The sequence below is a fragment of the Dermochelys coriacea genome, chromosome 3 (assembly GCF_009764565.3).
Source record: "Dermochelys coriacea isolate rDerCor1 chromosome 3, rDerCor1.pri.v4, whole genome shotgun sequence".
Classification (NCBI taxonomy): domain Eukaryota; kingdom Metazoa; phylum Chordata; order Testudines; family Dermochelyidae; genus Dermochelys; species Dermochelys coriacea.
Genome location: NC_050070.1, coordinates 82,823,038 through 82,850,143, shown reverse-complemented (window position 1 = coordinate 82,850,143; position 27,106 = coordinate 82,823,038). Strand labels below are relative to the sequence as shown.

Here is a 27,106-nt window from a genome sequence, read left to right as displayed (position 1 = left end):
CATGGTGGAGAGTACCCCATCATCGGAGTCCACAGACAGGTGGGGTAGTGGTGGCGGCCCCCCCTAGAACTGTATGCAGATCAGCGTAGAAGCGGCATGTCTGGGGCTCTGTTCCGGAGCATCCATTTGATTCTTTGGTTTTCTGATACGCTTGTCTGAGCTCCTTAAGTTTCACGCAGCACTGTGCTGCATCCCTGCTGTAGCATTTTTTTTTAATGTTTTGGCATTTCATCTTTTGGAACGTAGTTCTGATAGCACGGATTCATCTCCCCATACAGTGATCAGATCCAGTACCTCCCGTTCGGTCCATGCTGGAGCTCTCTCTTGATTCTGGGACTTCATGGTTACCTGTGCTGGTGAGCTCTGCATGGTTATCTGTGCTGATGAGCTCGCCTGGCCAAACAGGAAAGGGTGCAGTAGTTGCTGAATTAGCCTGAGTGGATAGTCATGCTGCTTCCCACCTGCGTTGCCACAAACCAGATGAGCATCAGATTGTGGCAGGGTATAGGAGGACAAAAAGGAACTTCTTGGTGGAGCATGTGAGGCGCAAGGAAGAGGGGAAACAAAGGACCGAAAGAATGAATGTAGCTGTTAGTATAAGTGGTCAAGCAGGTTGAGAGCCAAAGAAAGCAGAGGAAAGGGGAAGTAGACTGAAAGAGCGCAGAAGGAATGATGAGAAAAGACTCTGAAAAGGGAAGTGACACACACAATATGTTGCCCAGCCCATTCCCACAGCTGCCAGAACACTCCCATACATGCTTACCTGACTCCAACCATAACTAGCCCCAAAATGGGTGTCCTGATGTTTTACTTTGCAATTGCATCTGCCCACCCCCCACCCCCCCACATGGCCCCATTATTGTAGTATCTGAGCCCCTCACAATCTTTAATGTATTTATCCTCAGAACACCCCTGTGAGAAAAAGAGGTGCTTTTATTCCCATTTTACAAATGGGGAACTGAGGGACAGAGAGATTAAGTGACTTGCCCACGGGCATACAGGAAGGCTGTGGTACAGCAGGAACTGAACACAGACAAGAAACCACTGGAGCATGCTTCCTCTCATCTGGTTACTGTAAATGTTAAGTTTGCATAGAGATGGCTAGACATGTGATGCTGGTTCTTCTTGTTTCCAGTGGCTACTTTTCATTACAGACTGCTAAAAATACACTGGAAAGTCAATGGAAGTCACCAGTGCTCAGCATCTCTGATGCTTACTTGACCTTTATTTAGGAACCAAACTTTAAGTAACTTGTTTTTGAAAATTTTGGCCACTATAATACTGTCATATTATTACCTTTCTCCATAAGCAGTCGTCGTAGCTGTCATTGCTATGTCCTATAAACTTGAGTGGGAGGTGGACTGCACATTCATAAATAGGAGGGGAAAGTGTCAGTGTAATCATGAATGGGAGTAGCAGTGATTCCTGAGCAATCATTTTATTAAGATGTGGTCCTTGTAATAGTGCAAATATGAGACTCTCTATCATAAACCCAAGTTTCCATAAGATCACACATAAATATATTTATTTTTATTAGGATTAACGGGAGAACGAATCAGTCATCTAAACTTAGTTCAGTCCATTGATCAAGATGGAATATTATGCAGTTTATATATATTTGGTACTGCCTTAATATGTATTGTTATGGATGAGACTTAAATGATAGTTCTCCACTAAGTAATGCTGTAGGATGGGTATTGTTGTAAATGTTACTGTCGGGGCTCTCTGCATTTTGTTAAGGGCCCTTTCAAAAAGGGTAAATCTAAATATATAAATAAATAAGCTCTTTGGGGGCAGGGACCATCTTTTTGATGTGTTTGTACAGTGCCTAGCACAATGGGCTTCTGGGTACTAGCACAATAAAAATTAATAAAATATAATAAATGAAATTTACTTTATTTTAAAAAATCTCCTAGGTTGATGGCTTCTGCAACAAGTTTGACAGCAGAGAAATTTTAGAGCCAAGTTGTAACTTCCCAAAGAGAAAGATAAATTGGTGGTAAATAGTACATTGATTAGAAGATAAGTAATAGACTTTCTGTACAAGAGGACATCTGATAATTTCCCCAAATTATGTGTATAACGGTACTCATGAGAGCATGAATGCTGTTTGGAGAGCAAACTGAATACAGAAAATAAAATTAAAAAAAAATCCAAATACCGAGCATTTGGAAAGTGTGACACTGATGTATTTATGCAACCTTTTCATGGAGAGCTGAGCTGAAGTCAAAGAGGGGACTTTGGTTTCCTTCATTAAAAGCTTATTAAATGAAGAAATAGGACAGTCGTCATTTTGCTTCAATAGTTGGGGGTCAGAGAGGCGGGTCTGATCTCCTCAGAATATTAATGTCTGCCTTCAGCTGAGGGAAATGAGCCGTCACTTGAGTTAGCTGCAGCTTTATGTGTTCGTCACTAGGGATCCCCATATGTCCTGGGATCTTCAGCAGTCGGAAATGGCAGAACTCTCTTGCAGAGAGCAGAGGGCTCTCATTAGTATTCATAACAGGTAGCTCAGCTCAATCTGCCCAGAGCAAGTCTGTTTAATGTTGATCAGCTGTCCATCTGATTAAATTGAATTGATATGGACATTTCCTCTAAGGGCTGCCCTGACAATGACAGCAGGAACATCAGGATGTCGTCTTAGTCTTTTTTTTTTTTTATCAGTGCTTGAAATATTGTTTTATCCGTGCTTGAAAAAGGCTAGAATATGTACAGTACCTTGTCATTCGTGTGGCTATGTATACAGAAAGATTTTCTCCCCTGCCTCTTTGAGAAACAATCTCAGGCTTGAAGTTTGTTGCCTAAATGGTGAATGCTTTGCCACCTTCTGCATCTCTCAAAAGTAACACTTCCCTGCATGAAGCGAAATAGTGAATAATAAATAATGTCATCTTTTAAAACTGTTTAACTGAATAATTTTTGTTCTATGGTAATAAATATAATGGAAGCCTCAGTTCACCTCCCCCCGTCACTCTTCCTCTCCTACTGTTATGCTGCAGCAGAAATCTAACCTAAACATGGATCAGCCTGGGTGGGTGGGGTAATTTATTTACAGAATAAAGCAGTGCTGAACCCCTTTCCTTGGGAATAAGTATGGAGAACCTAACAGGGCTCTGTGCAGGGTTACAGTTTAATTTTATGTTTGGTATCTAAGGCCTTGATCCTGCAAATACTTGAATACATACATAACTTTACTCACGTGAGTTGTTTTCATTGACATCAGTGAAACTACTTAAGTAAAGTTGTGATTGTGCTTCCTAAATTGCAAGATTAGGGCCTAAATATACCAATTTCATGAATTGCAAACTGTGAAATTAACAAAGTGGTTTACTGCTTTGCTACTTGAATGGTATTGTTCTTCTTTCTCTCTTGCTTGCATTCAGTAGATATGCCTGCTTCACATGTAGTGATTCTAGCATAGGCTCAGGTGTCTGGTCTCCCTGAAATCAGATGAATTGCCAAACATGAGCACTTCAGAAAAAAAATTCTTTTATCCTCTTCTTTTTATTTCATACTTCAAACTAGAAGGTCAGGTAAGCACTCTCTGAAAGAGAGGCAGGTGCCACTGTTGTTCATAGATTCTTTACTGGCTAAGGGTTGGCAAAGTGTAACTTTCTCCGTTCTTTGGGTTGACTTAGATATGTGAACAGCTTCCCCTGAACATTCCTTACACTCTGATATTGGTCCACCAAATTTAGCATTATTTTTTTCTTACAGCTATTGCATCATTTCTCCTTCTCCAAAATTGAAAAGTGCCATAGAAAGAGGAGCCATATAGAAAGAGAAAATAGTTCTTTTTTCATGCAGGGATTTGAGCCTCCTATATTGAGCTCATTAGAATACATCAGAATGAGAAATTGACACACAAAATTATCCAAGTAATCTACCATTAATCTACCATTGTGCTGCACAGAGGAATTTAGATAATCTCCACAATTTCTACTAAACAGATCAATTTAGTTTCATCATCAAATGTCATCTGCCCACTGCTTGTCCATTAGAAAATCTGGCCCCATTATTGAAATGTGTGGAGGTATCCTACTATTAATCCCCCTCCCCCAGTCAAGGAAGCAGTCATTTATTGCAGCACTTTTCTAATGCTCAGCTAGTTTTTAATCCAATCCTGACCTCTCATTCTCTCACCACTATGAGCATCCTAAGGTTGGTTTCCTTAATAGTTTCTTTTAAGGGACATTGTCAAAATCTTTAAAAATATATAAAAAAAAATGTTGACTGGTTACCTGTTTGAATTTTTGAGAAAGTTAATAAAATAAAACTGAGAGGAAGATTTTTTCCATTTAGAAGCTGTGAGGATTTGACCCTATCATGCTATTACTTGCCCAGGTGATATCATACTCTCTCTAATTACTGCTTGTGAACTGCAATTTCTAAAGATTTATGGTGAAACAACAATTATAAAACATTCTTGTGTAGATGAGGAACTGTAGAATGTCTTTTTATCAAAAATCTTCATTGTGTTTGTGGCTTCAAAAATAAATCTCTTATCTTTGCTTTAAGTCAAAGAAGTCTGGCAGAGATTACAGAGCTGATCCACACTGCCTTTCTGGTGCATCGTGGGATAGTAAACATTGGCGAGCTGAAGTCCTGTGATGGCCTACTGAAGGACATGCAGTTTGGAAATAAAATAGCTGTCCTGAGTGGAGACTTTCTTCTAGCAAATGCTTGCACAAGCCTAGCTCAGCTACAGAATACTAAGGTAAAAAATGTTTCTACTACTCTAATAAGTAACAGCTCTGGTTGTTAACCACTGAACTGATAAGTCTGAACTGGGACATCCTTTCACTGTAAAAATTGGCACAATTCTATTGTATGTGCAGATGGATTGACAGCTGGATGTTGCTCCAGGTACATCTACCACAATATTACAGAAATGTTACCACTGCTAATGCTTTAGTATCTCTTCTGAAGCAGTGATGCCATAGATAGTAGTGGATTAAAAGACAGGCTGGTGAATTAACATACATGTGCTGCTGTGTCTTCAAGACAGGTAGGAGTACAGTACATCTCTGGCAACCTGCCAGATGAAGTTCAAAACATATTTAGTGGATTATTTAGTTTTATATTGTGCTTTTTTTGGAGGGAAGAATGGATTCTGTTTGTTTTACATTTCAGGGATTCTTCGGGATCTTTCAATTTTTGTCTGCACAGGTGTGATTTGCCTTTTTGCTATTAGTAAAATTTTGTTAGACTTCCAAACAGCTTTGGGCATGGAATGCCCTATGAACAAAAATGCATTATCATTTTAAAAGACAACTGCAGTCATTTTGTTCTGCCCAGCTGTCTGAAAGTTTACAAGATAGGAGGTGTTTGTCATTATGAATAAACTGGGATATGTGTGTGTGTGTGTGTGTGTGTGTGTGTGTGTGTGTGTGTGAAAAGGATATATTTATGCACTTGGTAGGTAAAAACCAGTACTGTCACATGGGTATAATTCGTAAAGTGTGTGTGTGGGGGGGGGGGAATGGCTGAGAACTTAAAAATTGTATATAACAGACTGTGAATCCCAGTGATGATTGAACCTGGTAGTATTCTAAACAAAAAGAGTTCTCAACCATGCTATCAGGCTGTCTGGAGTGGCTCATGAATGTGAGTGCCAACTTCAGGGCAGACTGTTACAAACCAGGGAACAACCCTCTCCCGAGTACCTGTGGCACCCCTAGCCCCCTGCCTCAGAGTACCCAAGTTTTAGTTAGGGGTATATAGTACAAGTCATAGACAGATCACTGTCGGTTAATTTTTGTTTACTGCCCGCGACCTGTCCATGACTTTTACTAAATATACCCATGACTAAAACATACCCTTAGTTATAAGTAAGATGAACAGATTCAACAACTCTCAAGCGTTTTATAAAGTCTAAACGCTAAACACATTTTTATAAATCTAATACCTATTTTAACAATACTGTTGCATAGGTGAGCCAGACTGGTTTGCAGCTATGCATTTGTCAGGGTTCAGTGAGGCATTAGGCCTTGGCATAAGCTGGCAACTGGTGTCAGCATCACGTCCTTCTAGTTGCTTCACACTGACTCAACAGACATTCTAAGCTTCAGAGTGACAATCATGTAATCTTACTATATAGGTACACAAAGTATAATTATCTATCCACTATTGTGTATTATACATAATAAAATGTATATCTTATATAAAATATTTCCACAGTGTTAAGTTATAATAACATTTGCTATTTCTGAGCTTGATTTTGTTCTGTTTAGCGTCTTATTCTGCAGCTTCTACATACCCATGGTATCTGAATGTGTATGGTACTTGACTGATGTCATTTGTAACACTAGATGAGTTCAATATAAGAGAAAGGAAATCAACTTCCAACCTGCTTGACTAATGGTTTAAATTATCTGAGGAAAAAACTGTAATATTAAATATTCAAAAAATATTTTCTTTAAATTTTAGTGTTTTTTATTATTTAAACTGTTACATAAATCCATTTAGAAACTGATTTAACATGAACATGATTATACTTGTTTTGTATATATTAAGGATTAATTCTTCAGCATTTCAGGAGATCCTGAATGAGGTCCTCACTGCAAATCAAAGGAAAATTTAACCCTAAATAAACCTAGGTTTTAACTCAAACTGAGGGAAAACTTTGAGAAAATAATAAATCATTAAGCATACCAGCAATAAAGTATAGTCCCTTAAGATTTGACAGGAATCAAACCTACTGTAAATTGAAGCATAAATACTAAAGAGATGATTTATTTTTCAAGCAATCATTATACTGCACGTCTGAAAATTCTGCCAAAACATTTTAACACATTTTTCATTTATCTGATATCTAAATAGTGTCATAGCTTCTACATGCTATAAGTAGGATACCACCATGGAAACTAAATTATTCTCTCATTCTTCCATCCCTACTGGAAAAGTTAAAAAATTTTAAGGCAAGCTATAGAAATATCTTTACATGTGCCATGATTTAAACATATCCCACATTTATTCTTTTGAAAGGGGTTAATTTTCAATTCTGTGCAACTATTTTTTAGGAGTGTGAAATAGCCATAACTTTTTTCTTCATAATGTTTTGTGTTCTTTGCAGGGCTGTCAATTAATCGCAGTTAACTCATGCGATTAACTCAAAAAAATTAATCGTAATTAAAAAGTTAATTGTGATTAATTGCACTATTAAACAGTAGAATACCAATTTAAATGTATTAAATATTTTTGGATGTTTTTCTACATTTTCAAATATATTGATTTCAATTACAACACCAGAATACAAAGTGTATAGTGCTCTCTTTATATTATTTTTTATTACAAATATTTGCACTGTAAAAATGATAAACAAAAGAAATAGTATTTTTCAGTTCACCTCACACAAGTACTGTAGTGCAATCTCTTTATCATGAAAGTGCAACTTCCAAATGTAGATTTTTGTTACATAACTGCACTCAAAAACAAAACAATGTAAAACTTTAGAGCCCACAAGTCCACTCAGTCCTACTTTTTCTTCAGCCAATCACTCAGAAAAACAAATTTGTTTACATTTACGGGACATAATGCTGCCCAATTCTTATTTACAGTGTCAACAGAAAGGGAGAACAGCCATTTGCATGGGACTTTTGTAGCCAGCATTGCAAGGTATTTACATGCCAGATATGCTAAACATTCGTATGGCCCTTCCTGCTTTGGCCACTATTCCAGTGTTTGTTACTGAACTCCTTGGGGGAGAATTGCGTGTCTCCTGCTCTGTTTTACCTGCAGTCTGCCATATATTTCATGTTATAGCAGTCTCAGAGGATGACTCAGAATATATTGTTCGTTTTAAGAACACTTTCACTGCAGATTTCACAAAATACAAAAGATACCAATGTGAGATTTCTAAAGATAGCTACAGCACTCAACCCAAGGTTTAAGAATCTGAAGTGCCTTCCAAAATCTGAGAGGGACTAGGTGTGGAGCATGCTTTCAGAAGTCTTAAGAGAGCAACACTCCAATCCGGAAACTACAGAACCTGAAGCACCAAAAGAGAAAAACAACCTTCTGTTGGTGGCATCTGACTCAGATAATGAAAATGAACATGCGTTGGTCCGCACCGTTTTGGATCGTTATCGAGTAGAACCTGTCATCCGCATGGATACATGTCCTCTAGAATGGTGGTTGAAGCATGAAGGAACAGATCAATCTTTAGCACATCTGGCACATAAATATCTTGTGACATGAGCTACAACAGTGCCATGCGAATGCCTGTTCTTACTTTCAGGTGACATCGCAAACAAGAAGCGGGCAGCATTGTCTCCTGCAAATGTATACAGACTTGTTTGAGTGATTGGCTGAACAAGAAGTAGGACTGAGAGGACTTGTAGGCTCTAAAGTTTTACATTGTTTTATTTTTGAGTGAAGTTTTTTTGTACATAATTTGATATTTGTAAGTTCAACTTTCATGATAAAGATATTGAACTACTGTACGTAGGTGAACTGTACTATTCTGTTTTTTACAGTGCAAATATTTATAATAAAAATAAATATAAAGTGAGCACTGTACACTTTGTATTCTGTGTTGTAATTGAAATCAATATATTTTAAAATGTAGAAAATATCCAAAAATATTTAAAGAAATGGTATTCTATTATTGTTTAACAGTGTGATTAATCGTGCAATTAATCACGATTAATTTTTTTAATCGCTTGACAGCCTTTGTTCTTTGCAAGAAAAAGTAAAAGTAATGGTATTGTTTGTGGCAGTTAGTAGCTTAGTAAATTGGCTTATAGTAAAAGAAACATGGAATATATTGTAAACAATACTGACCGTGATAAGACTACAACCTCTATCTAGGCATGTATATCTGTTTCAGTAATTAAAACTGTTGTATGCATTGTAATTTAAATTTAAGCCTGTTAGTTTAATTTAAACCATTACTACTGAACTAATTTTATTGTGCTGTTAGATTCTTGTCTGAGCTTCTGTATGATGCATTTATCTCTGTACTTCAATTAGATGTAAATTTCTGCAGTCATAATGAAATGCAGAGCTATTTTATAATTGCCAAGGGTAAAATTAGCAAAGTCAATTATTTTCCCTTAGGCTTTTCCCTGTAGATATTAAAAGACTGTAAGGTAATTGCCTTAGGTAACACTTTGATTTTTAAATAACATTAGGTATAGGAATTGTTGTTAATCCTGTAGTAATTTTTCCCCTCTTGCTACTGTTGTAGCATATCACTGTTGTGATGTTAACAAGATTCAGGACTAAAGGAGGGAAGTCCTTGAAATGTTATTTTTAACTAATGCTCGTGCTTCTCATTCACACGTTTTCAAGTGTTGTGATGCAGAAGAGTCATTTAAATCTTTTTTACCACTTCAGGGTACAAGAACCTTGAACTAAAGATATCTTGAAATGCCAGCTGTGAAGCCATAAATTGCATGACCTCCTCCAAGATAGATTGTACTGTGCTGGGTTAATGTAAAACATCATTGTCCATCACAATGATGGGGCCAAGCCAGGGTCATCTAAATTCTTGTTGTTTGAGCATGCAAACGTACAGAATAAGTTGAAAAGTATTGAGAAATTGAAGGAAGTATTATAATTTTCTATATTCCGATGTAGAATTGCAGGTTACTCTCAGGCCATATTTCGGTTATTTTTTTTCTAGACTTTTTCATAATTGATATAGACTGTAATGATTAAAATAAAATGCTACAGGAGTCATAATTTCATTATTTTTGTCATTAAGGCATAATTCTCAGTTGGTTCGTCTAATAAGTGATTTGAGATTAACACGATAAATATTTTATTACATCTTTACCATTGTATAGAACTGGATGTGAATCTGATCAGACCACAGCATATTTACAGTACTTGAATTCTGGCATTGTTGGGTCTCATTTAACTCATATCACTTCCTGGGATTTAAAAATATATGTACTCCATGTAAGGCATGGCTTCTCTTGACCTTTAACATCGGATATGCTTTTTGTCATAGGAGTATATCCTGCAACTGTTGGGAGATGGACTCTGATCTCTGATGTCAGTTGTCCTATTATGTTTAATGTCATCATGTGGTACCTTTTGTGTTTAAAAAACAAAAAACTGACTAACTGTGAATGGAACTTTATGGATTGTTAGATGGGCTATGGATTAGTACATTAATAGAAACTCAAATTGCAAATCAAAGGAAAATTTAACCCTAAATAAACCTAGGTTTTAATTTAAACCGAGGTAAAATTGATAGCGGGTGCAATGGAGATATGCACATGACCAGGTCTGACGTTCCAGTCATCTGAAGGCACTGATATACAAATCTGTGAGAGGATGGATTGATGCATATAAATGTAACATAAACTGCTCAGGTGCAGAATTATATTGTACATATTATGAGGCACAAATAATATGCTAAAATAATCTGTAAACATCAGTCATATGTCAGTAGTTGGTTTTATTCAATGGGCCACTTGGACTACATGTTATAGCATTGTTCTCTACGGTCCTGTTGACTGAGGACTTAAGGATGATCCCCTCCAGTTTTTCTCCACTTTAATTTCATGACCCCTTCGATGGATGACTGGACTGTACTTTGAAGCACTTCCCACAATCTGCTATGTGAAATTCTAGGAATTTGAACTGAGGATTCCTGCCTGTCAGTGCAGAGCTCTACCATAAGACCACATTATAGATCATTGTTATATTAAGAATTAGTTGTTTATAAATAAACAGTGGCACAGATGTACTACTTATATAGTTGTTGCATTTCCTTATGTTAACTTTATGTATTCCTGAAGGCATAAATATGTTGTTTACAAAATAGTCCTTGTGTTTGCGTAAATGTTACCAACTGGTAAATCATGTAAATCTTTCCTTTGCACAGAAACTAATGTTGTGATTCATTAAAGAAACTGTTTATCTATGTCTTAATATTATGTAAACATCAGCCATAGGTCTATAGTCAAGGTTGTGTTGAGTTTTATATTTAACGCAGGAATTCAAGTACTTTGTTACATATGAATAATACAGTGCTTTCTCCCCAAAATTAAAGCACTTGTTTTTTGAGTACAGAATTAATTTTTGAGAATTTACAAATAAATACGTTAATTAGTTTTGACTTGAAAATAATTTTAAAATCTGTGCTTTAGGAACTTTAGCACCCTTGGTCAGACCACCTTTTTCCTGAATGATCTTCATAAAAAAACCCCACAAAACCCATAAACCTTGCATATCGGTAAAACTCACTGATTATTGGCTGCATTTGAAGAAAAAAAAAATGAGGATCAGTGTTCATTTTTTCCTTTTACTATTAATAACTGAACATTTCTTCTTCAGAAGACGTTCAAAAATTTTCTTCTGCAGAGAATTCCATGAAGTATTTCCCTCTCTCAAATGGCTGCCCTCTCCTGTCACCTCAGTGTAAGTGCAGCTACAGGACTGCCATAGGCAGTCACCCCCTCGGGGTCCAGGGAGGTGCAGAGTAATGTGACAGTCAGAAGCTGAGTTAAAGGAGCCTGTTACTGGTGGTTCTGGTCATAAAAGTTAAAATAATACAAAAACAAATCTGTAGAGTGATACAATATTTCTAATGGTTTGAAGATATGTAGTATGGTAACATTCTTTTAGGGTTTCTTGTTTGTGTGTAAAATTTTAAATTAAACAAGGAAATTCTGAGAGAAAAACAACATTAAACTTGGTTTAAGATTGAATATATTCTAAATTAACAGTATCAGTTCAAAAAAAGGACCTGGCATCATTGTACACAGCTCAGTGAAGACCTCTACTGAATGTGCAGCTGCAGTCCAAAATCAAACAAGATGTTAGGATGCATAAGGAATGGCACGAAAAATAATTATGCAAAATATTATAGTGTCTTTATCTACACCAGTAATTCAATTTCATCTCTAATACTATGTGCAGTATTAGTCATCTTATCTTGAAAAGGATATTGCAGAAGTAGAGGATGTGCAGGGAAAGGCAATGAAAAGAATTAGAAGCATGAAAAAGTTCATACAAAGAGAGATGGAAAAGATTGAAATTACTTCTAAAAAGAGGCAAGTAAGAGAAGACAAGTAAATAAAATAATGATTATTTTAGAAAAGGTAGATCACCTCACAACACAAGAACAAGGGGACAAACTGAAAGGCAGAAAATTCTAAACTGATAAAAGGAAATGCTTTTCACTTAATTCACAAATAGACTGTGGAGCTCCCTGCTACAGGATGTTATTGAGGCCAATTGCTTACAAGAATCAGAGCGAGACTGGATGTTAATATGGGTAACAAGAAAATCCAGAGTGATAAAGTTATAACAGTTAATGCAAACAAAGGTTTGGAAGGGATAAAAACCTCATGCTTGCAGGCTTAAACCAATCTCTATTAAGGAATAGGATAAAACCTTTATTGTGACAAATTATACTACATCTGCCTTCTGTAGGATTATTGCACTTTGCTTCAGAGGTACTGATACCATTGGAGGCAGGGTAATGGGTTTGATACAGTATAGAAATTCCTATATTTATACATATCAGTAATTTAAGAGTAAAATTATTATAATTATCTCAAAACCAAACACTACAAATGCAGGAAATCCAGAGTTAGGTTAAATTTAAAAGGCATGCAAAAATGTTAAGATATGGAAAAGTACAGTTACAGAATACAAACAATGTTACCTGTGCTCTGTAATGACACCACAAAGAAAGAAGAAAACACACGAATGTCTTTAAACGTCAGTTTAATCAAATCTGGGACTGCAAATGCTATTATGCCATAATAATAGTTGTCATAGTTATTGTGTGGTGTTACTATGGAGTAGAATTAAGGCTACTTGGGTTACCCTGTATATTTCCATACCTTGACACGTTCATATTTATTTTAAAATTTAACTTCCTTAACTCTGAATTTGATGGGTTTGGAATACTTGTTTTTGGGATAACTACAGTATCGCAGGATACACAAATGATTTTTTTGTGTCAGATTGTTTTCACAAAAGAATTTTTTCCCGCCCAGTATGATCAAAGATTGAGTTTAATAATAATATATTTCTCTCCAATGAGAGAAGAAACTCTGTTGAAATGGTGAGATGAAACAGTTTAAGTGGGTGAAACAGATATTTTATATCCTTTTGTAAAAGCATTTAAGTATTTCACACAAGATTTTTTTATATATATGTGTAGGGGGAGAAGAGTTTATCTGCTGGAAGTCAGTATTTTTTAATCTGCCCTATTTTTAAAACATCCTTGTTTAGCCTTTCTGATATCACCAGAGGTGACTATTCTCATGAAAAGTAGATAAGATAAGAATATAATATTATAGTGGTAAATCTCTAATTAGTACAGTATAGTGGCACCCCCCAGTGTTAATATAGCTGAGTTCATCAGCAGTTTCATCATTTGCCTTTATTTCCAAATTATTCAGCCCTAAATAATCATTGTTGGCGAAAGCTTGCCAGATAACGTTTTAGCATGAGATCTTTTTTATGTATACATTTTATATGTTTTCATTTTTAATTTAATTATTTATAACTGACAGTATTGTTAAAAATAAGTACAGGCAAAATCCGGTTACCTGAATGGCTCAGGAAATGTACCTGAAATTTGGAAAATTAGAATTTTTGAAAAACAGAATTGTAAATTTAAAGGACATTTCTGATTTTCTCGCAGTAGGAGTTCAGATAATCACATTTAGGTTTAGTTGTATTTATGTGGTTTGAGTTTGAGTAATTTTTTTTTTCTGTATGTGTATAGTTTGTCCCTCTATAGTTAGGCATAAGATACTGTAGACAAAGCACTGCTATAGGAATGGTATTCATTTGGGAATTTTCAGTGTATTAGTCTCCTAAAGTTGTTTAAACTATTTTGAGGTTAGTGATACTTTGCTTAGTGAAGATTACTTTCTATAATAAGACTCTCCCCCTTATTTAGGTCTAGATCAGTGGGTCTCAAACTGTTTTACTGGTGACCCCTTTCACATAACAAGACTCTGAGTGCGACCCCCCCCTCCAATAAATTAAACACACTTTTTAATATATTTAACACCATTATAAATGCTGGAGGCAAGCGGGGTTTGGGGTGGAGGTTGACAGCTTACGACCCCCCATGTAATAACCTTATGACCTCCTGAGGGGTCCCGACCCCCAGTTTGAGAACCCCTGGTCTAGATCATGCAATTTGGGAATAGCTGCATATTGGGGGCAATGCAGAAACATGCTGGATCTAAAGGCACTGGAGAATCCAGAATGCCTCCTGAAGCTACCTTGTGCACTGGGTGAGCATGCTTAAGAGATGGAATATCCTCCTTGTCACCCCTGCATCTTTGGTTCTTGTCCATGAAATTGATGAAAATCGAGTTTAAATTTTAGTCTCTTTTTCTCTCCTCATGCTTTTCTATGAAGAATTAGCCAATGGCTTCAAATAATACAAACGCTGTTGTATCGTGTCCTATGGACAAGTGTGGCTGCTGTATCTGGTGCCTTGAAGCAGAATGGCTCTGCTGTGGAATGTGGAAAGATCATGAGTGAGACCACTATGAAATTTGTCATAGATGTCACTCTGAATTCTTGGGTTCAAGATGGAAGCACTACTTCCTACAATTACTCTGCAAAGTCATCCTGAAGGCTCTAATGCTTTGGTTGAAAGCCAGCAAGTAGAAAGTCCTGGGCACTGAGACTACATTAGCGGTGTCTGATCATCTAGCAAATTAGTCTCTTGACATCCTTGCAGGAGATATCCTGCAAGATTTGATGCATTGTTACTAGAATACAAGTATCTTTTCACTATTCTAGCGGTCTGTAATAAGTCTAATAGTTGAATAGCTGCTCTGAATTTTCTCATTGAAAGTCCTGCTTGTTCCTTTAACTTGCATCTGAATCTGCCCTCTATCCTGAAGCAACCAGTTGAGACCTTGTGCCTGGACATAGACAAGATCTTCAATATTTCCTGCAGTCCTCCTGAACCGAGCAGCCATCTTTCAGCCAAATCTCAGTCACATAAAAGGCACTGCAGTGCCAGGTCCTGGTGACAGCAGTCCTTGGAGCCCTCGGAGCAGTGGAAGTGCTTACTCAAGGCACGCATTCTGTACTTTAATTCCTCACTGCTGGTCTCTGGCGCTGCTTCCATCAACATAACCCACACTTGTGGCCTTGATGTATCTAGTCCCATCACATGGTCAGGCCACTGATCCTTCTGTCCTTGGTACTGGTACAGCAACCTGCCATCTTTAACTTGAATGAGAGGGATGATCTGCAAGATGATATTTAAGAGTGATATCTGTACATACAAGAGAAAGGAGGACTCTTCAGAGACCACCTATATCAGCATCAGTGAAGAAGAATCAAGACTTTAATTCAGAGGAACCAACTTTCATACCATTTGGGAATATAATTAAAGATCATCCAGGAGCCTGAAGACAGACACATCACCTGGTGAATGGTTGCCTCTGAAGCTGAGGTAGCAGTTCCCATCCACCCTACTCTGGATCAGCTGAAGGTGTGGCAGAATTCATGTATAGTTTGGTGGTGATGACATAGTTCTTACTGCCCTTTCCACAACATTTTGGTGGCTGAAACAAGAGCGGCTGGAGTAATGGTGAAGAGCTCCATGCCTCTGAGACAAAGATGTCTCTGGAAGTAGGTTTTACTAGTCAGTAATTCTTGCAGCCTTCTCTTGTAGCTACACAGCCTTCATTGTGAAATATCAATTCAGGTTGTGGAAGAAAGGCCCATATGTTGGGTTTTTTTCTTTCCAGAGAGAGAAAAGACTAGTTCAGAAAATTGACTTCTGAGGGTCTGAGACATATAGAAGATGGGTGCCCTTGAGATTGATAATACTCTAACAAGAACAGCTTCCTGGGTTGTTGGTCCTTGCCAGAGTATGGATGCTTTCATTAGGCCTTCAAATGGATGTTCAAATGAAACTTGAGGACTTTCCTTATGACGAAAGTAAGCTCTTTCTACAAAGTGTGGGGTTTTTTTAAAGAGGAAAGACATTAGAATAAAAAATGTCCTTAGTGTGGAACTGAAATGGTTTATCCAATATGAGATGAGCACTCAGTGAGACAGGGTTTCATCTGTGCACCTTACTGAAATGAGGCATGGAATCCTGTGAATCCCTGCCTCATTCAATACCTACATAAAGCAGGTATTGCCACATTGTCTAGCACAAACCAAAATTTCACAATCTGCATGTTCAATACATCACTTTATTTTTATAACCATTAGGAACCATTATCAGAACAGTCTTGGAACTACATAACAACTGCACATGCATGAATTACAATTTTTAAAACATAACCATAGAATCAAAATGTAACTTCACCAAGATAGAATAAATTCAGGGCTGGAAGGGACCTTGAGAGGTAACTCAGTCCCTATGGTGAGGCAGAACCAAGTACACCCAGACCAGTCCTGACAGTTTTTTTTTTTTTTTGTCTAACCTGTTCTTAAAAACCTCCAGTGATGGGGATTCCACAACCTCTCTTGCAAGCCTATTCCAGTGCTTAACTATTCATATCATTAGAAAGATTTTCCTAATATCCAACCTAAATCTCCCTTTTTGCAGATTAATCCAATTACTTCTTGACCTCTTTATATGAACCCTTTAACATATTTGAGACTGTTATTGGATCACTCCTCAATCTTCTTTTTCTCAAGACTAAACATGTCCAGTTTTTTAACCTGTACTCATAGGTCAGGTTTTCTAAACAGTTTGTAAATTTCATTGCTCTCCTCTGGACAGTCTACAGTTTATCAACATCTTTCCTAAAGTATGTTGCCCAGAATTAAATCCAGTGCTCCAGCTGAAGCCTCATTGAGGCTGAGTAGAGCAGAACAATTACCTCCCATCTTGCATATGACACTCCTGTTAGTACATCCCAGAATGATAGATGCCAAAAAGCAATTTGTCTCACTGAGGAATATGTGCATGCCAAATTCCCTCTTTCTGCCTTGAACTGCTGAGGAACTAGACTTGTTTAAAAAAGTCTCAATTTTTTTAATATAATGGAAAAAAAATGTAGGTGGGGGTAGAATAAGGGTAGGAGTTTTATTCTTTTTTTGCTCAAAGAACAATTTTCCGAAAACAATTTCACTGTCCAAAGTAGTGGAACACCTGGAAAGTTCATCCAGAAAGGTGAAAATTTAAAAAATTTGAGCAACTTTGAAAAAGAATTCTTTAAAAAGGAAAATCCTTAAGCAACCATAGCTATATAGGGCACAGTGAGCTTGCTTTCAGTAGTAGAGAGAACCTGTTCTGTTTCTATTGAAACATTACTGTACAACATTGTAATCTCAAATGCTACAGCATTGTGCATGAGAACTAGAATTAGAACTGATCATAAACAAGTTAGGTCCAAGTTTTCTGTTGAACCTGAATGAAATTTAAAAAGCAAACATTGCATAAATGGTGAAAAGTTAAATTAGATTTTTTGTAATTTAAAATGAATTACAGCGCAAATGAATCCTTTTTTAAACAAAAAAAAAAGATTTCTGCCTGGATGGCATAGCTCTCCTCCCCGCCCCCACCCCCCCAAGGACCTGGCTATTCATATAAGGGAGCATATTTCCCTCCCACCTAGTATGTACACTGAAACTAACTCATCCCTAGGGAGTATTTTACCTATGCTTAATGCATTGTAGCCCTGCTTTTTTGTATTGCAGAAAAAAAACTAATAAATCTGTGTGTGATTAATGTTGTCAGTACTGCAGATGTACATGTGCACAGTCAGCTGTGGTCCTTCTGCTAATACTACTAGGAAACAGCTGCTAATACAAATAGGAAAGATTAAGATGAGTGTGACCCCTAAATAGAGTGCATATCCTGTCTTCCTGCATTGTAGTAAAACTAGACTTAAAAATAACCTTTGCTGGGGTCAAATTTTTAGGGAAGGGGACTAGAAATTGGGAATGGCTTCAGATGTAATGATATACTATGGTGTAGAGAGAGAAAAAATTACAGTAAATGTTTAGAACAACATAAATGTTTACTTTTTTTTAATAAATAAGATTTGACACATTTGGCATCTGCCTGATTTACAAGGAGGCTGGGGCATTAATTGATTGACTTCAACTGATACTTAATATTTGTGTTTTGTGATTTATCAGCATTTCATTTTTAGTCGGGGATCTGATCACTGCTACTCATGGCACATTAGAGTGGGGCTGTTGATTTTCTAGTTTAACAAACATATGCAGCTCTGTTTAGTCAATTCCATCTGTCAGATGCTAAATGACATTACTCCTGAATCATATTTATTGATACAGGCACAGTCTACACAGAATAGTTAACACTACTTAGAGATATCATCTGTGTTAACTCAGGGCTGACCAGCTTTGACTGATATAATCCACAAATCAATTTGTGGACATCATAGCCTAGTTTCATATCTGCCTGAATGTAAACAGATGCAAATAGTGGAGTGGGGTGGGGGGTATTTTTGTAAGTGTTTCCTCTTCCTTTTGAACTGTTTGAGTTTCCTGCAGCTGTATAGCTTGGGGTCCTGTAATCATGGTACTTTTTTGTTCACCACTTTATATCTCAGTAAGATGAGCACTGAAATATTTATCCCTTCCAAAAGGATCAGGCTGAAGCAGTCATGTACTACTTCATGATTGCTAACCATAGTCCCAGCCATCATTAGCTGGTTGAGTGGTCCATTGCAAGGGTCTGCTATATGAGATCTGCAAATATGTTAGTACATTAGTTTTCATTGCTTTGGGAGCCATGTGAGGTGGGGGTTGAGGGAGTCTGTAATCCTGCATTTGCTTGTTACTGAGGAAAACTACTATGGCCTGACCTACATTACAAAGTTAGATCAATGTAAGTTGTGCATGTCTACTCTGAAAGTTGTCTCCCGCCAACATAAGTGCCGGGTTATGGAGACTCAGTAACACCGCTTCCCCAAATGATATTGAACCACACTTGACCTGCGGTGGTCAACTCAGTGCGAAGGTAGACAGTACATCAGAGGTGGGCAAACTACGGCCCACGGGACCATCCTTCCCGGCCCCTGAGCTCCCGGCCAGGGACACTAGTCCCCGGCCCCTCCCCCACTGTTCCCCTTCTCCTGCAGTTATGCCGCCATGCGGGCAGCGCTCTGGACGGCAACGTGTTTTAGCTCTGGCCAGGCGGCGCGGTTGCCAGACATGCTGCTTTAAGCAGCATGGTAAGGGGACCAGGGCCGGGGGGTTGGATAAGGGGCAGGAGGTCCCGGGGGGCAGTCAGGGGACAGGGAGCAGTGGGCAGTTGGATGGGGTGGAGGTTTGGGGGTGGTGGTGGCAGGGGGGTTAGATGGGGCAGGGGGTCCCGGGAGGGGCGGTGAAGGGACAAGGAGCAGGGAGGGTTGGATGGGTGGAGGGTTCTGAAGGGGGCAGTCGGGGGCGGGAAGTGGGAGGGGGCAGATGGGGGCAGGGGCCAGGCTGTTTGGGGAGGCACAGCCTTCCCTACCCGGCCCTCCATACAGTTTTGCACCCCGATGTGGCCCTCGGTCCAAAATGTTTGGGGAGGAGTATGAGAGCACAGTATGGGGAGGAGGTGAGAAGCCCTCAGTGGTGAAAGAACAGGTTAAGGACTATTTAGAAAAATTGGACATGCAGGAGTCCATGGGGCTGGATCTGATGCATACAAGGGTTCTGAGAGAGTTGGCTGATGTGATTTCTGAGCCATTGGCCATTATCTTTGAAAACTTGTAGCGATTGGGGGAGTTCCTGGATGACTGGAAAAAGGCAAATATAGTGCCCATCTTTTAAAAAGTGGAGGAGGAGAATCCAGAGAACTACAGATTGGTCAGCCTCACCTCAGTCCCTGGAAAAATCATGGAGTAGGTCCTCAAGGAATCCATTTTGAAGCATTTGGAAGAGAGAAAGGTGATCAGGAACAGTCAACATGGATTCACCAGGGGCAAGTCATGCCTGGCCAACCTGATTACCTTCTATGATGAGATTAATGGCTCTGTGGATATGGGGAAAGCGGTGGATGTGATATACCTTGACTTTAGCAAAGCTTTTGATACAGTCTCCCACAGTATTCTTGCCAACAAGTTAAAAAAGTATGGATTGGCTGAATGGACTATAAGGTGGATAGAAACCTGGTTAGATCATTGAGCTCAATGGGTAGTGATCAAAGGATTGATGTCTAGTTGGCAGCTGGTATCAAGCGGAGTGCCCCAGGGGTCAGTTCTGGGGCCGGTTTTGTTCAACATCTTCATTAATGATCTGGATGATGGGATGGATTGCACCCTCAGCAAGTTCGCGAATGACACTAAGCTGGGGGGAGAGGTAGATATGCTGAAGGTAGGGATAGGGTCCAGAATGACCTAGGCAAATTGGAGGACTGAGCCAAAAGAAATCTGATGAGGTTCAACAAGGACAAGTGCAAAGTCCTGCACTTAGGATGGAAGAATCCCATGCCCTGCTACAGGCTGGGGACCGACTGGCTAAGCGGCAGTTCTGCAGAAAAGGATCTGGGGATTACAGTGGACGAGAAGCTGGATGTGAGTCAACAGTGTGCCCTTGTTGCCAAGAAGGCTAACAGCATATTGGACTGCATTAGTAGGAGCATTGCCTGCAGATTGAGGGAAGTGATTATTTCACTTATTATGGAAATTGAGTGTTTTCAGGGTCAAGATGAAAGGAGTTTGCGATATTACTAGCATTTAGTATCTTGCACCTAATATATAGTTGCGTATAGGGTGCAATATAGGGTTTAAACTGTATTTTATGTATGTAGTCGCCTAGAATTCTATCAATAGTGTGACAGGACAAGGCCAGATGGCTGTAGAAAAGTAGTGGGAAATAGATGTATTAGCTCTAAGTAAACAAATCCCTGGTACCTGGTTAAGTGAAATGGAAGCTACTCCAGGTCAATTAAGACACCTGAGGCCAATTAAGAATTTTTCAGAAGGCAGGGAGAATGCTATGTTGATTGGGACCCCTGAAGCCAATCAGGGGCTGGCTGATACTAGTTAAAAGCCTCCCAGCCAGTCAGGTGGGTGTGCATGTCAGGAGCTGTGGGAAGAAGTTGCGCTGTTGGAGAAGCTGAGTAGTACACACCATATCAGGCACAAGGAAGGAGGCCCTGAGGTAATGGTGAAGTGGAGCTTGAGGAAGTGAGGGCTGCTGTGGGGGAAGTAGCCCAGGGAATTGTACATGTCATGTTTCTAAAAGGTCAGCTACCATAGCTGATACTATTAGGGTGCCTGGGCTGGAGCCCGGAGAGGAGGGTGGGCCCAGGCTCCCCCCTCCCATACCTTTGCCCCCTGTTTAATCATTGAGACTGGGAGACAACAGAGACTATGCAAGGAAGGATAACTTCTCCTCACCTCCCTTGCTGGCTTATGATGAAAATGGCTCAGTAGACTGTGTCCCTTGTCTCTAGTGAAAGAAGGGTTACATGGAGGGTCACAGTGAGCCTCTGAGGCTAGTGAAATCCGCCAGGAAACGCGGGACCCACAGAGGCAAAGACAGAGCTTTGTCACAATAGAAAAAACACATAATATAAATTGCAAGAAAATTAGGCACAAGTTTTGATAAATATTTTCATGGAGATCATTTTAGTCACTTAAGTCAGCAAAATTGTCATTTGCTAATGGAGTTGTTTTTGGGGGGGACAGAAGGGGACAGATGGGGACAGAAACCCCAAAACAGAAAGTTTCATTTGGTCCTGCTCAGTGTGGAGTTTCAGGAGAGTGAGGAAAAGGTCTGGTTATCCACAGCCAGATGCATTGTTAAAAGTTCATACTATCACTTTGACATTTAGAGTAGGACTCAATGTCTTTGTAAATTCCTCTTCGTATTACCAGTATAGGTCTCTGAGCTCAGACTGTTTCACAAACCATAACATTTTTTAGTGAGTGATTGATCTGTATTATGTGTCCCAGCCATCAGAAGAATCTTGGGATGTTGCTTGTATAAACTGTAATACAATCTGATGCTGGGCATTTGGTTACAGACTTTCATAGACCTATTGGCGATACTCAATCCTCCTGGATTTGGGAATAGGGCTTATCTGATACCTTCAAAAAAAGCCCCTCATTTTCTCTGTTCCCCACTTAAATAACTCAACACATCTGGTAACACTGTAGGATCATTGTCCTTTCAGTTCCTCTGCAGCTCATATTGCTACAATATTTCTTAAGTATCTGGTTACCTAAATGGCAACATGATTTTTTTTTTTAGTCTGTTTTTATAGATCTTACAAATTAACCCATATGCATCACAAGGAGAGAAAAAAAGACGTTAATGAGCACCATTTCTAAAGTTAGCTCTCTCTCTCTCTCTCTCTCTCTCTGTAGGCATATGTATCAGAATTAATGTTTAAAAAAGCTTTGTTGTAAATACTTAAAGCTAGCATCAGAATGTGTTTTTATTAGCAAATAAAGCATGCCTCAACATTGAAATTTCTGTTTGGGGCTTTATCATTTAGCTTAATGTCTTCAATTACAAGAATGATATAAGCTGAAACAAAATCCTTTAATTCAATAAGAACTAGGCTGAATTTTAGGAAGCAAAGAGGGGAATCAGATATAGAATCATACACATAGGAAATTAAACATTCAAGAAATTTAAACTTTGTGAGCACAACTAAAGGGATAGCCTTAAGGTGTGCTTATTTGAAATGGCTGCATTTAATTTTACAGTAAATCCCAGTATTTTGTTCCAATTAAGATAGTTCATGCACACGGTTCTAAATTGTACAGTAGTTCCAGTGAGACTGTGGACTGCTTGTTTTACATTCTGGATCAAGTTCAGATTTTTAGGCTTCGCTTGAATGAAATAAAAAGTCTGAAGCCTGAAGATAGTACAGATTGATAAATCTGATTTAAACATTCCTATGTTGCAGACTGTTTCACTCTGAGTACAGCTGACCCTTAGGCCATGCACTAAATACATCCACAGAGCATTCCCAGTACACTCAAATACCAAATGATCACATTTGAAAGGTTAGCTTTCTATGGATTCTGACTTTTTCTGTATTATCAGTGAAGATTAGAATTTTAGCAGCTCCCAGTGAGGTATATAGTGAAATATCTACTTGGCAGCAAAAACCCCCAACAACCCAGATGGGATTATTGTCTCATGGTCATGAACTGGAATTTAGGAGTACTGTGTATATCCTTGTGAGGATACACTCTATAGTTCACACTCTTAGGAAAATAAATATTACTTGGTTCTCATTTGTATTAACTTAAAGCTTTGATAGAAACAGAAAGGACTTTGCTTTGTTCCAGTATGGAGATTTGGATCTGGTTTCTTCCTCATTAGGTGGCAAAAAATAATCTTGCCAGAATCTCTTCTGGTAGCCCATGCAGTCTTCCTAAGCTATGATCCTACAAGGAATGTTAGTGAGGCTTCTAGGCACTCTGTTGACAATCAGATAATTGATCATATTTAAAAAAATAATGTTGGGGTTCTTTTGTTTCATTTTCCAGGTTGTGGAGCTCATATCAAGTGCAATTGGTGACTTAGTACAAGGAATATACTATGACAATTCTAACTTATCAGAGGTAAGATTTTTGAGTCCTTGCACTTTATTCAAGTAGTTTGTTTTAAATAAATGTGTGACAACAGTAAATACCATGATGACTTTTTTGTTTGCTTAAAGGAAAAAGGGAAAGGACTAATTACAGTCTCAGCGAGCTTCAGAAATACTTTTAGTATGGCACCTCAATTCTGCCATAATGGGTGATGGGCACCACTAGAAATGCTTAGAGAAACAGATTCTGTAATTTTTAATTAGTAAACAAACAAACAAACTTGCAGTTACCATGGACACTAAACAGACCTCACTCAGTAGTGCTTCTAGTAAGGGTTCTGTTAAAACAATCACATCAGAATACCCGCAGATAGTGGACTAGAAACATATTCATTAGTATTAAAAGGTTTAAAAAATGTGGACCAACATGTTTTCTGTGAACTGGTGGACAAATGCATTGTATATGTAGATTTTGCTAGGTCACATAATTTTTCATATCCTGGCTGCTTCGGTGTATGGAATTTGCAGCCACTGAAGCCAAAATTTAAACCAGGACCTTTCTACTCGTAAATGTAGCAGCTTTATTAGGTGAGCTAAATGGAAGTCTCATGCTGAGGCACAAAGAGCTGTGCTATGCTCCTCTTTAAAAAAAAAAAAAAAAAAAAAGGTCATTATTGCATGCATCACAGAGAGCAATTGACCTGGTCAAAGAAAATGGTTCAATCATTTACATGACTCTGAGGTGCAAAGTTTATTTCAAAGACAAATACAAATATGCCACACTACTGTTGTTACTTTGCTGCATGGCAGGAACTCTGATGAACTGCTTTGATTCTTTTGATGAAACTGGAATTAAGATTTTTGAGTCATTTATCAGAACTTTCAAAGAAGTGTTTGGCTACACTTATTAACGTGATTTCATTTTGGCAGAATGGTAAATTAAGAAATCTTGTTTCATTTACCATGATTATCTCTTAACACTGTGTGTATTAGGAAGTTCCTATTTTAGAATCCTCATTATTACCTCTTCATTTCACCTAATAGCATGTTTTTACTCTATAAAAAAGCATGGATTTACACTATTGAGATGATCACAAGTGTGTGCATATGCACATTGTAAGGTATGATGTTTTTTAAGTGGAGCATATTAACAGAAACAAAACAATCTCAGATGGGAAAGCCATTTCAGAAATATTAATCTTAAAGGAATAACATTGGGAGGCAAGATGGCTTAGGGGATAAGTGATGGCATATTGAGCCCCTCACTTGTAAGTCTTCAGTTTAAAATAGAGCTCAGGCTAATCACTGCTATCTTGTTGTTCAGAGCAAGTGAAATAAGTTATCTCAGTTTAGCTCCAAGTGGATATAAGTCTAGATCATATAAAGTACCATCACACTTGGCATCCATGTTAATGGTAGTCCTACATCAGCCAAGGGTTAAAAGGGCATGGAGGATGATTTATTCTCTCACCCCTAGAAGTTATTCCTCTAGGTTAGGGTCGAGGCACATGAGAAAAACTATGTGGGAAGTTTGAACTACTTCTGCACCTGCTATACCTAATCTGTAGACAGATGACTTCAGTTTGCCAGTTAAGCTACCTCTCTCAAGCTCTATATGCAAGGCTATATTTTAAAAGGAAAAACATATTTTTATTAATACAAATATGTTAAAAGAACTTTTAAAATTGTATTTTATATAAACCAGACAGGTTTTTCTAAATACAACCAAACCTCAGCTATGTTTTACTTAAAATGGCTTTTTTTTAAGGGTAAAGTTCCCATAGTTGACTTTAGCTATGGGGCTGCTTCACTGTGATTTCATTTGCACATTTTAGATTGACCACATCCTCTGTATTACTAGAAATGTTCTCAACTTCTTTGGGTGTCTGCCATTGCAGCAGGTCTTAGTCCTATTTCTCTTTACTTGGCAGCATGTTGGTCTGAGGGCTGTCAGGAGACAGTCATACTACCTCAGAAGAGCTTGAAATATTTAATGTTCTACCACATTTATAAAGCGCTCAACAAGCATAGGGAAAGTGTAAGATATACTGAGCCCAGCTGAACAATGTCAAGTTAAAGATACCAAAATAATGGTTTTGTTTTTATAGTAAGCAATGAGCTATTCTGTCTGGCAAGAGTTGGGAGTACAGTGATGCTTTACTAAAATAAACCAGATTAATTTAAACATAATTAGTATGTTGTAATAATATAAATTAACACATAGTATAGTATCTAAAGATTAGACTTTTAGTGGGTCAGATATGGCCACCAGTTAAGCCCATATCAAACACAAATATGTGACCTGCTTTACTTTCTTTATGGTCTATTCAACCAGTTGGAGAACACTGAGGCTTGTTTCATAATTACACACATTATCTTTGCTAGCTTCCCCACACTACTCTGCCAATGCAACACCTCTTTCTGCCTGCATCCATGTCCTGGACATGTCTTGAGCAAACATTGCCTCATGTGCTATGTTGTTTGGTGGTCCCGTCTTAGTTGCATCAAAAAGTCATAATAGGTGACCAAATCTAGAATCTGAACTGAAGTTTCCAGATGTAAAAGATAAATGCAATAATTTACAATGCCACTGTACTCTCCAGTGTCAGATAACTCCTGTTTCTTATATGGAGACGTTAGTAGATAACATTCTTCATAATAGAGAATCTTCTGTTATGAATTTGGAAAAACAGAATATTTTTTAAAGTCTGAGGCAGAAAAATTGGGCTTCAGGTGAGAAGTATGACCATAAAATGGTGCTTACAACCATCATGTGCTGTACAACCTTTTGTTCAACAGTCTGTGGTGAGTTACACTAGATGTCCACTTTAATTGTTAGATTTTTACAGTGAACCTCATCATTTGTCATAATTCACTCTTCTCTGACACATCAGGCCTATGATCCCTTGGAATGTTTTTGTTATACCATCTTTGGATAACTCTTTATAAAGATGAAATGTATTTTTGCCCCGAGCAGATTGGCCTTTATAGACTCCTTGAAGACATTTATTGGATGCAATTATATGAAAACTTTATCATTTTTCCTTTGCAAAGCCATACTGTGACCAGCCCATTTTATCACTTTTTAGTTGTCCCCTCTTCATCATCATCTTACTTGTATAGTGAGTAAAATCATTATGTAACTGAAATGGGAAAATAAAAATAAAGATTCTTCCCTTTCTCTGTTACTTTGAATGATACTTTACATACTTTCATGGAAGAAGGCATGGGGGTTATTGTGCGTGAATAAAAGAAAAGGAGTACTTGTGACACCTTAGAGACTAACAAATTTATTTGCGCATAAGCTTTTGTGAGCTACAGCTCACTTCATCGGATGCATTTGGTGGAAAAATTTTCCACCAAATGCATCCAATGAAGTGAGCTGTAGCTCACGAAAGCTTATGCTCTAATAAATTTGTTAGTCTCTAAGGTGCCACAAGTACTCCTTTTCTTTTTACGAATACAGACTAACACGGCTGCTACTCTGAAACTTTTCCTTTAGATGCTCCCAATATAGCTTTTAAAGTAAAAATAATTGCTTAGTGAGCCTCATCCACCTGCGAAGCACAGAGGGTTGGTGGAGCTGGGATGCTGCACTTTTATTTGATGCTTGGTCACCAGCCCTTCTTAGATGAGTAAATTTTAAAGAGAAAGTTGCATTTCATTTCCCACTCAGCTGCCATG

The 27,106-nt window shown here is 38.1% G+C and overlaps 1 protein-coding gene across 2 annotated transcripts in view; it reads left to right on the top strand.

Moving 5' to 3' along the window:
• PDSS2 (decaprenyl diphosphate synthase subunit 2) overlaps positions 1-27,106 on the top strand; it is a 191,473-nt gene that overhangs the window by 127,447 nt on the left and 36,920 nt on the right. For both annotated transcript variants that reach the window (XM_038397186.2, XM_043510763.1), the window contains exons 3-4: positions 4,519-4,717; positions 23,379-23,453. In XM_038397186.2, the coding sequence (XP_038253114.1) occupies positions 4,519-4,717; positions 23,379-23,453 (274 nt within the window). The remainder of the gene's footprint in view (positions 1-4,518; positions 4,718-23,378; positions 23,454-27,106) is intronic.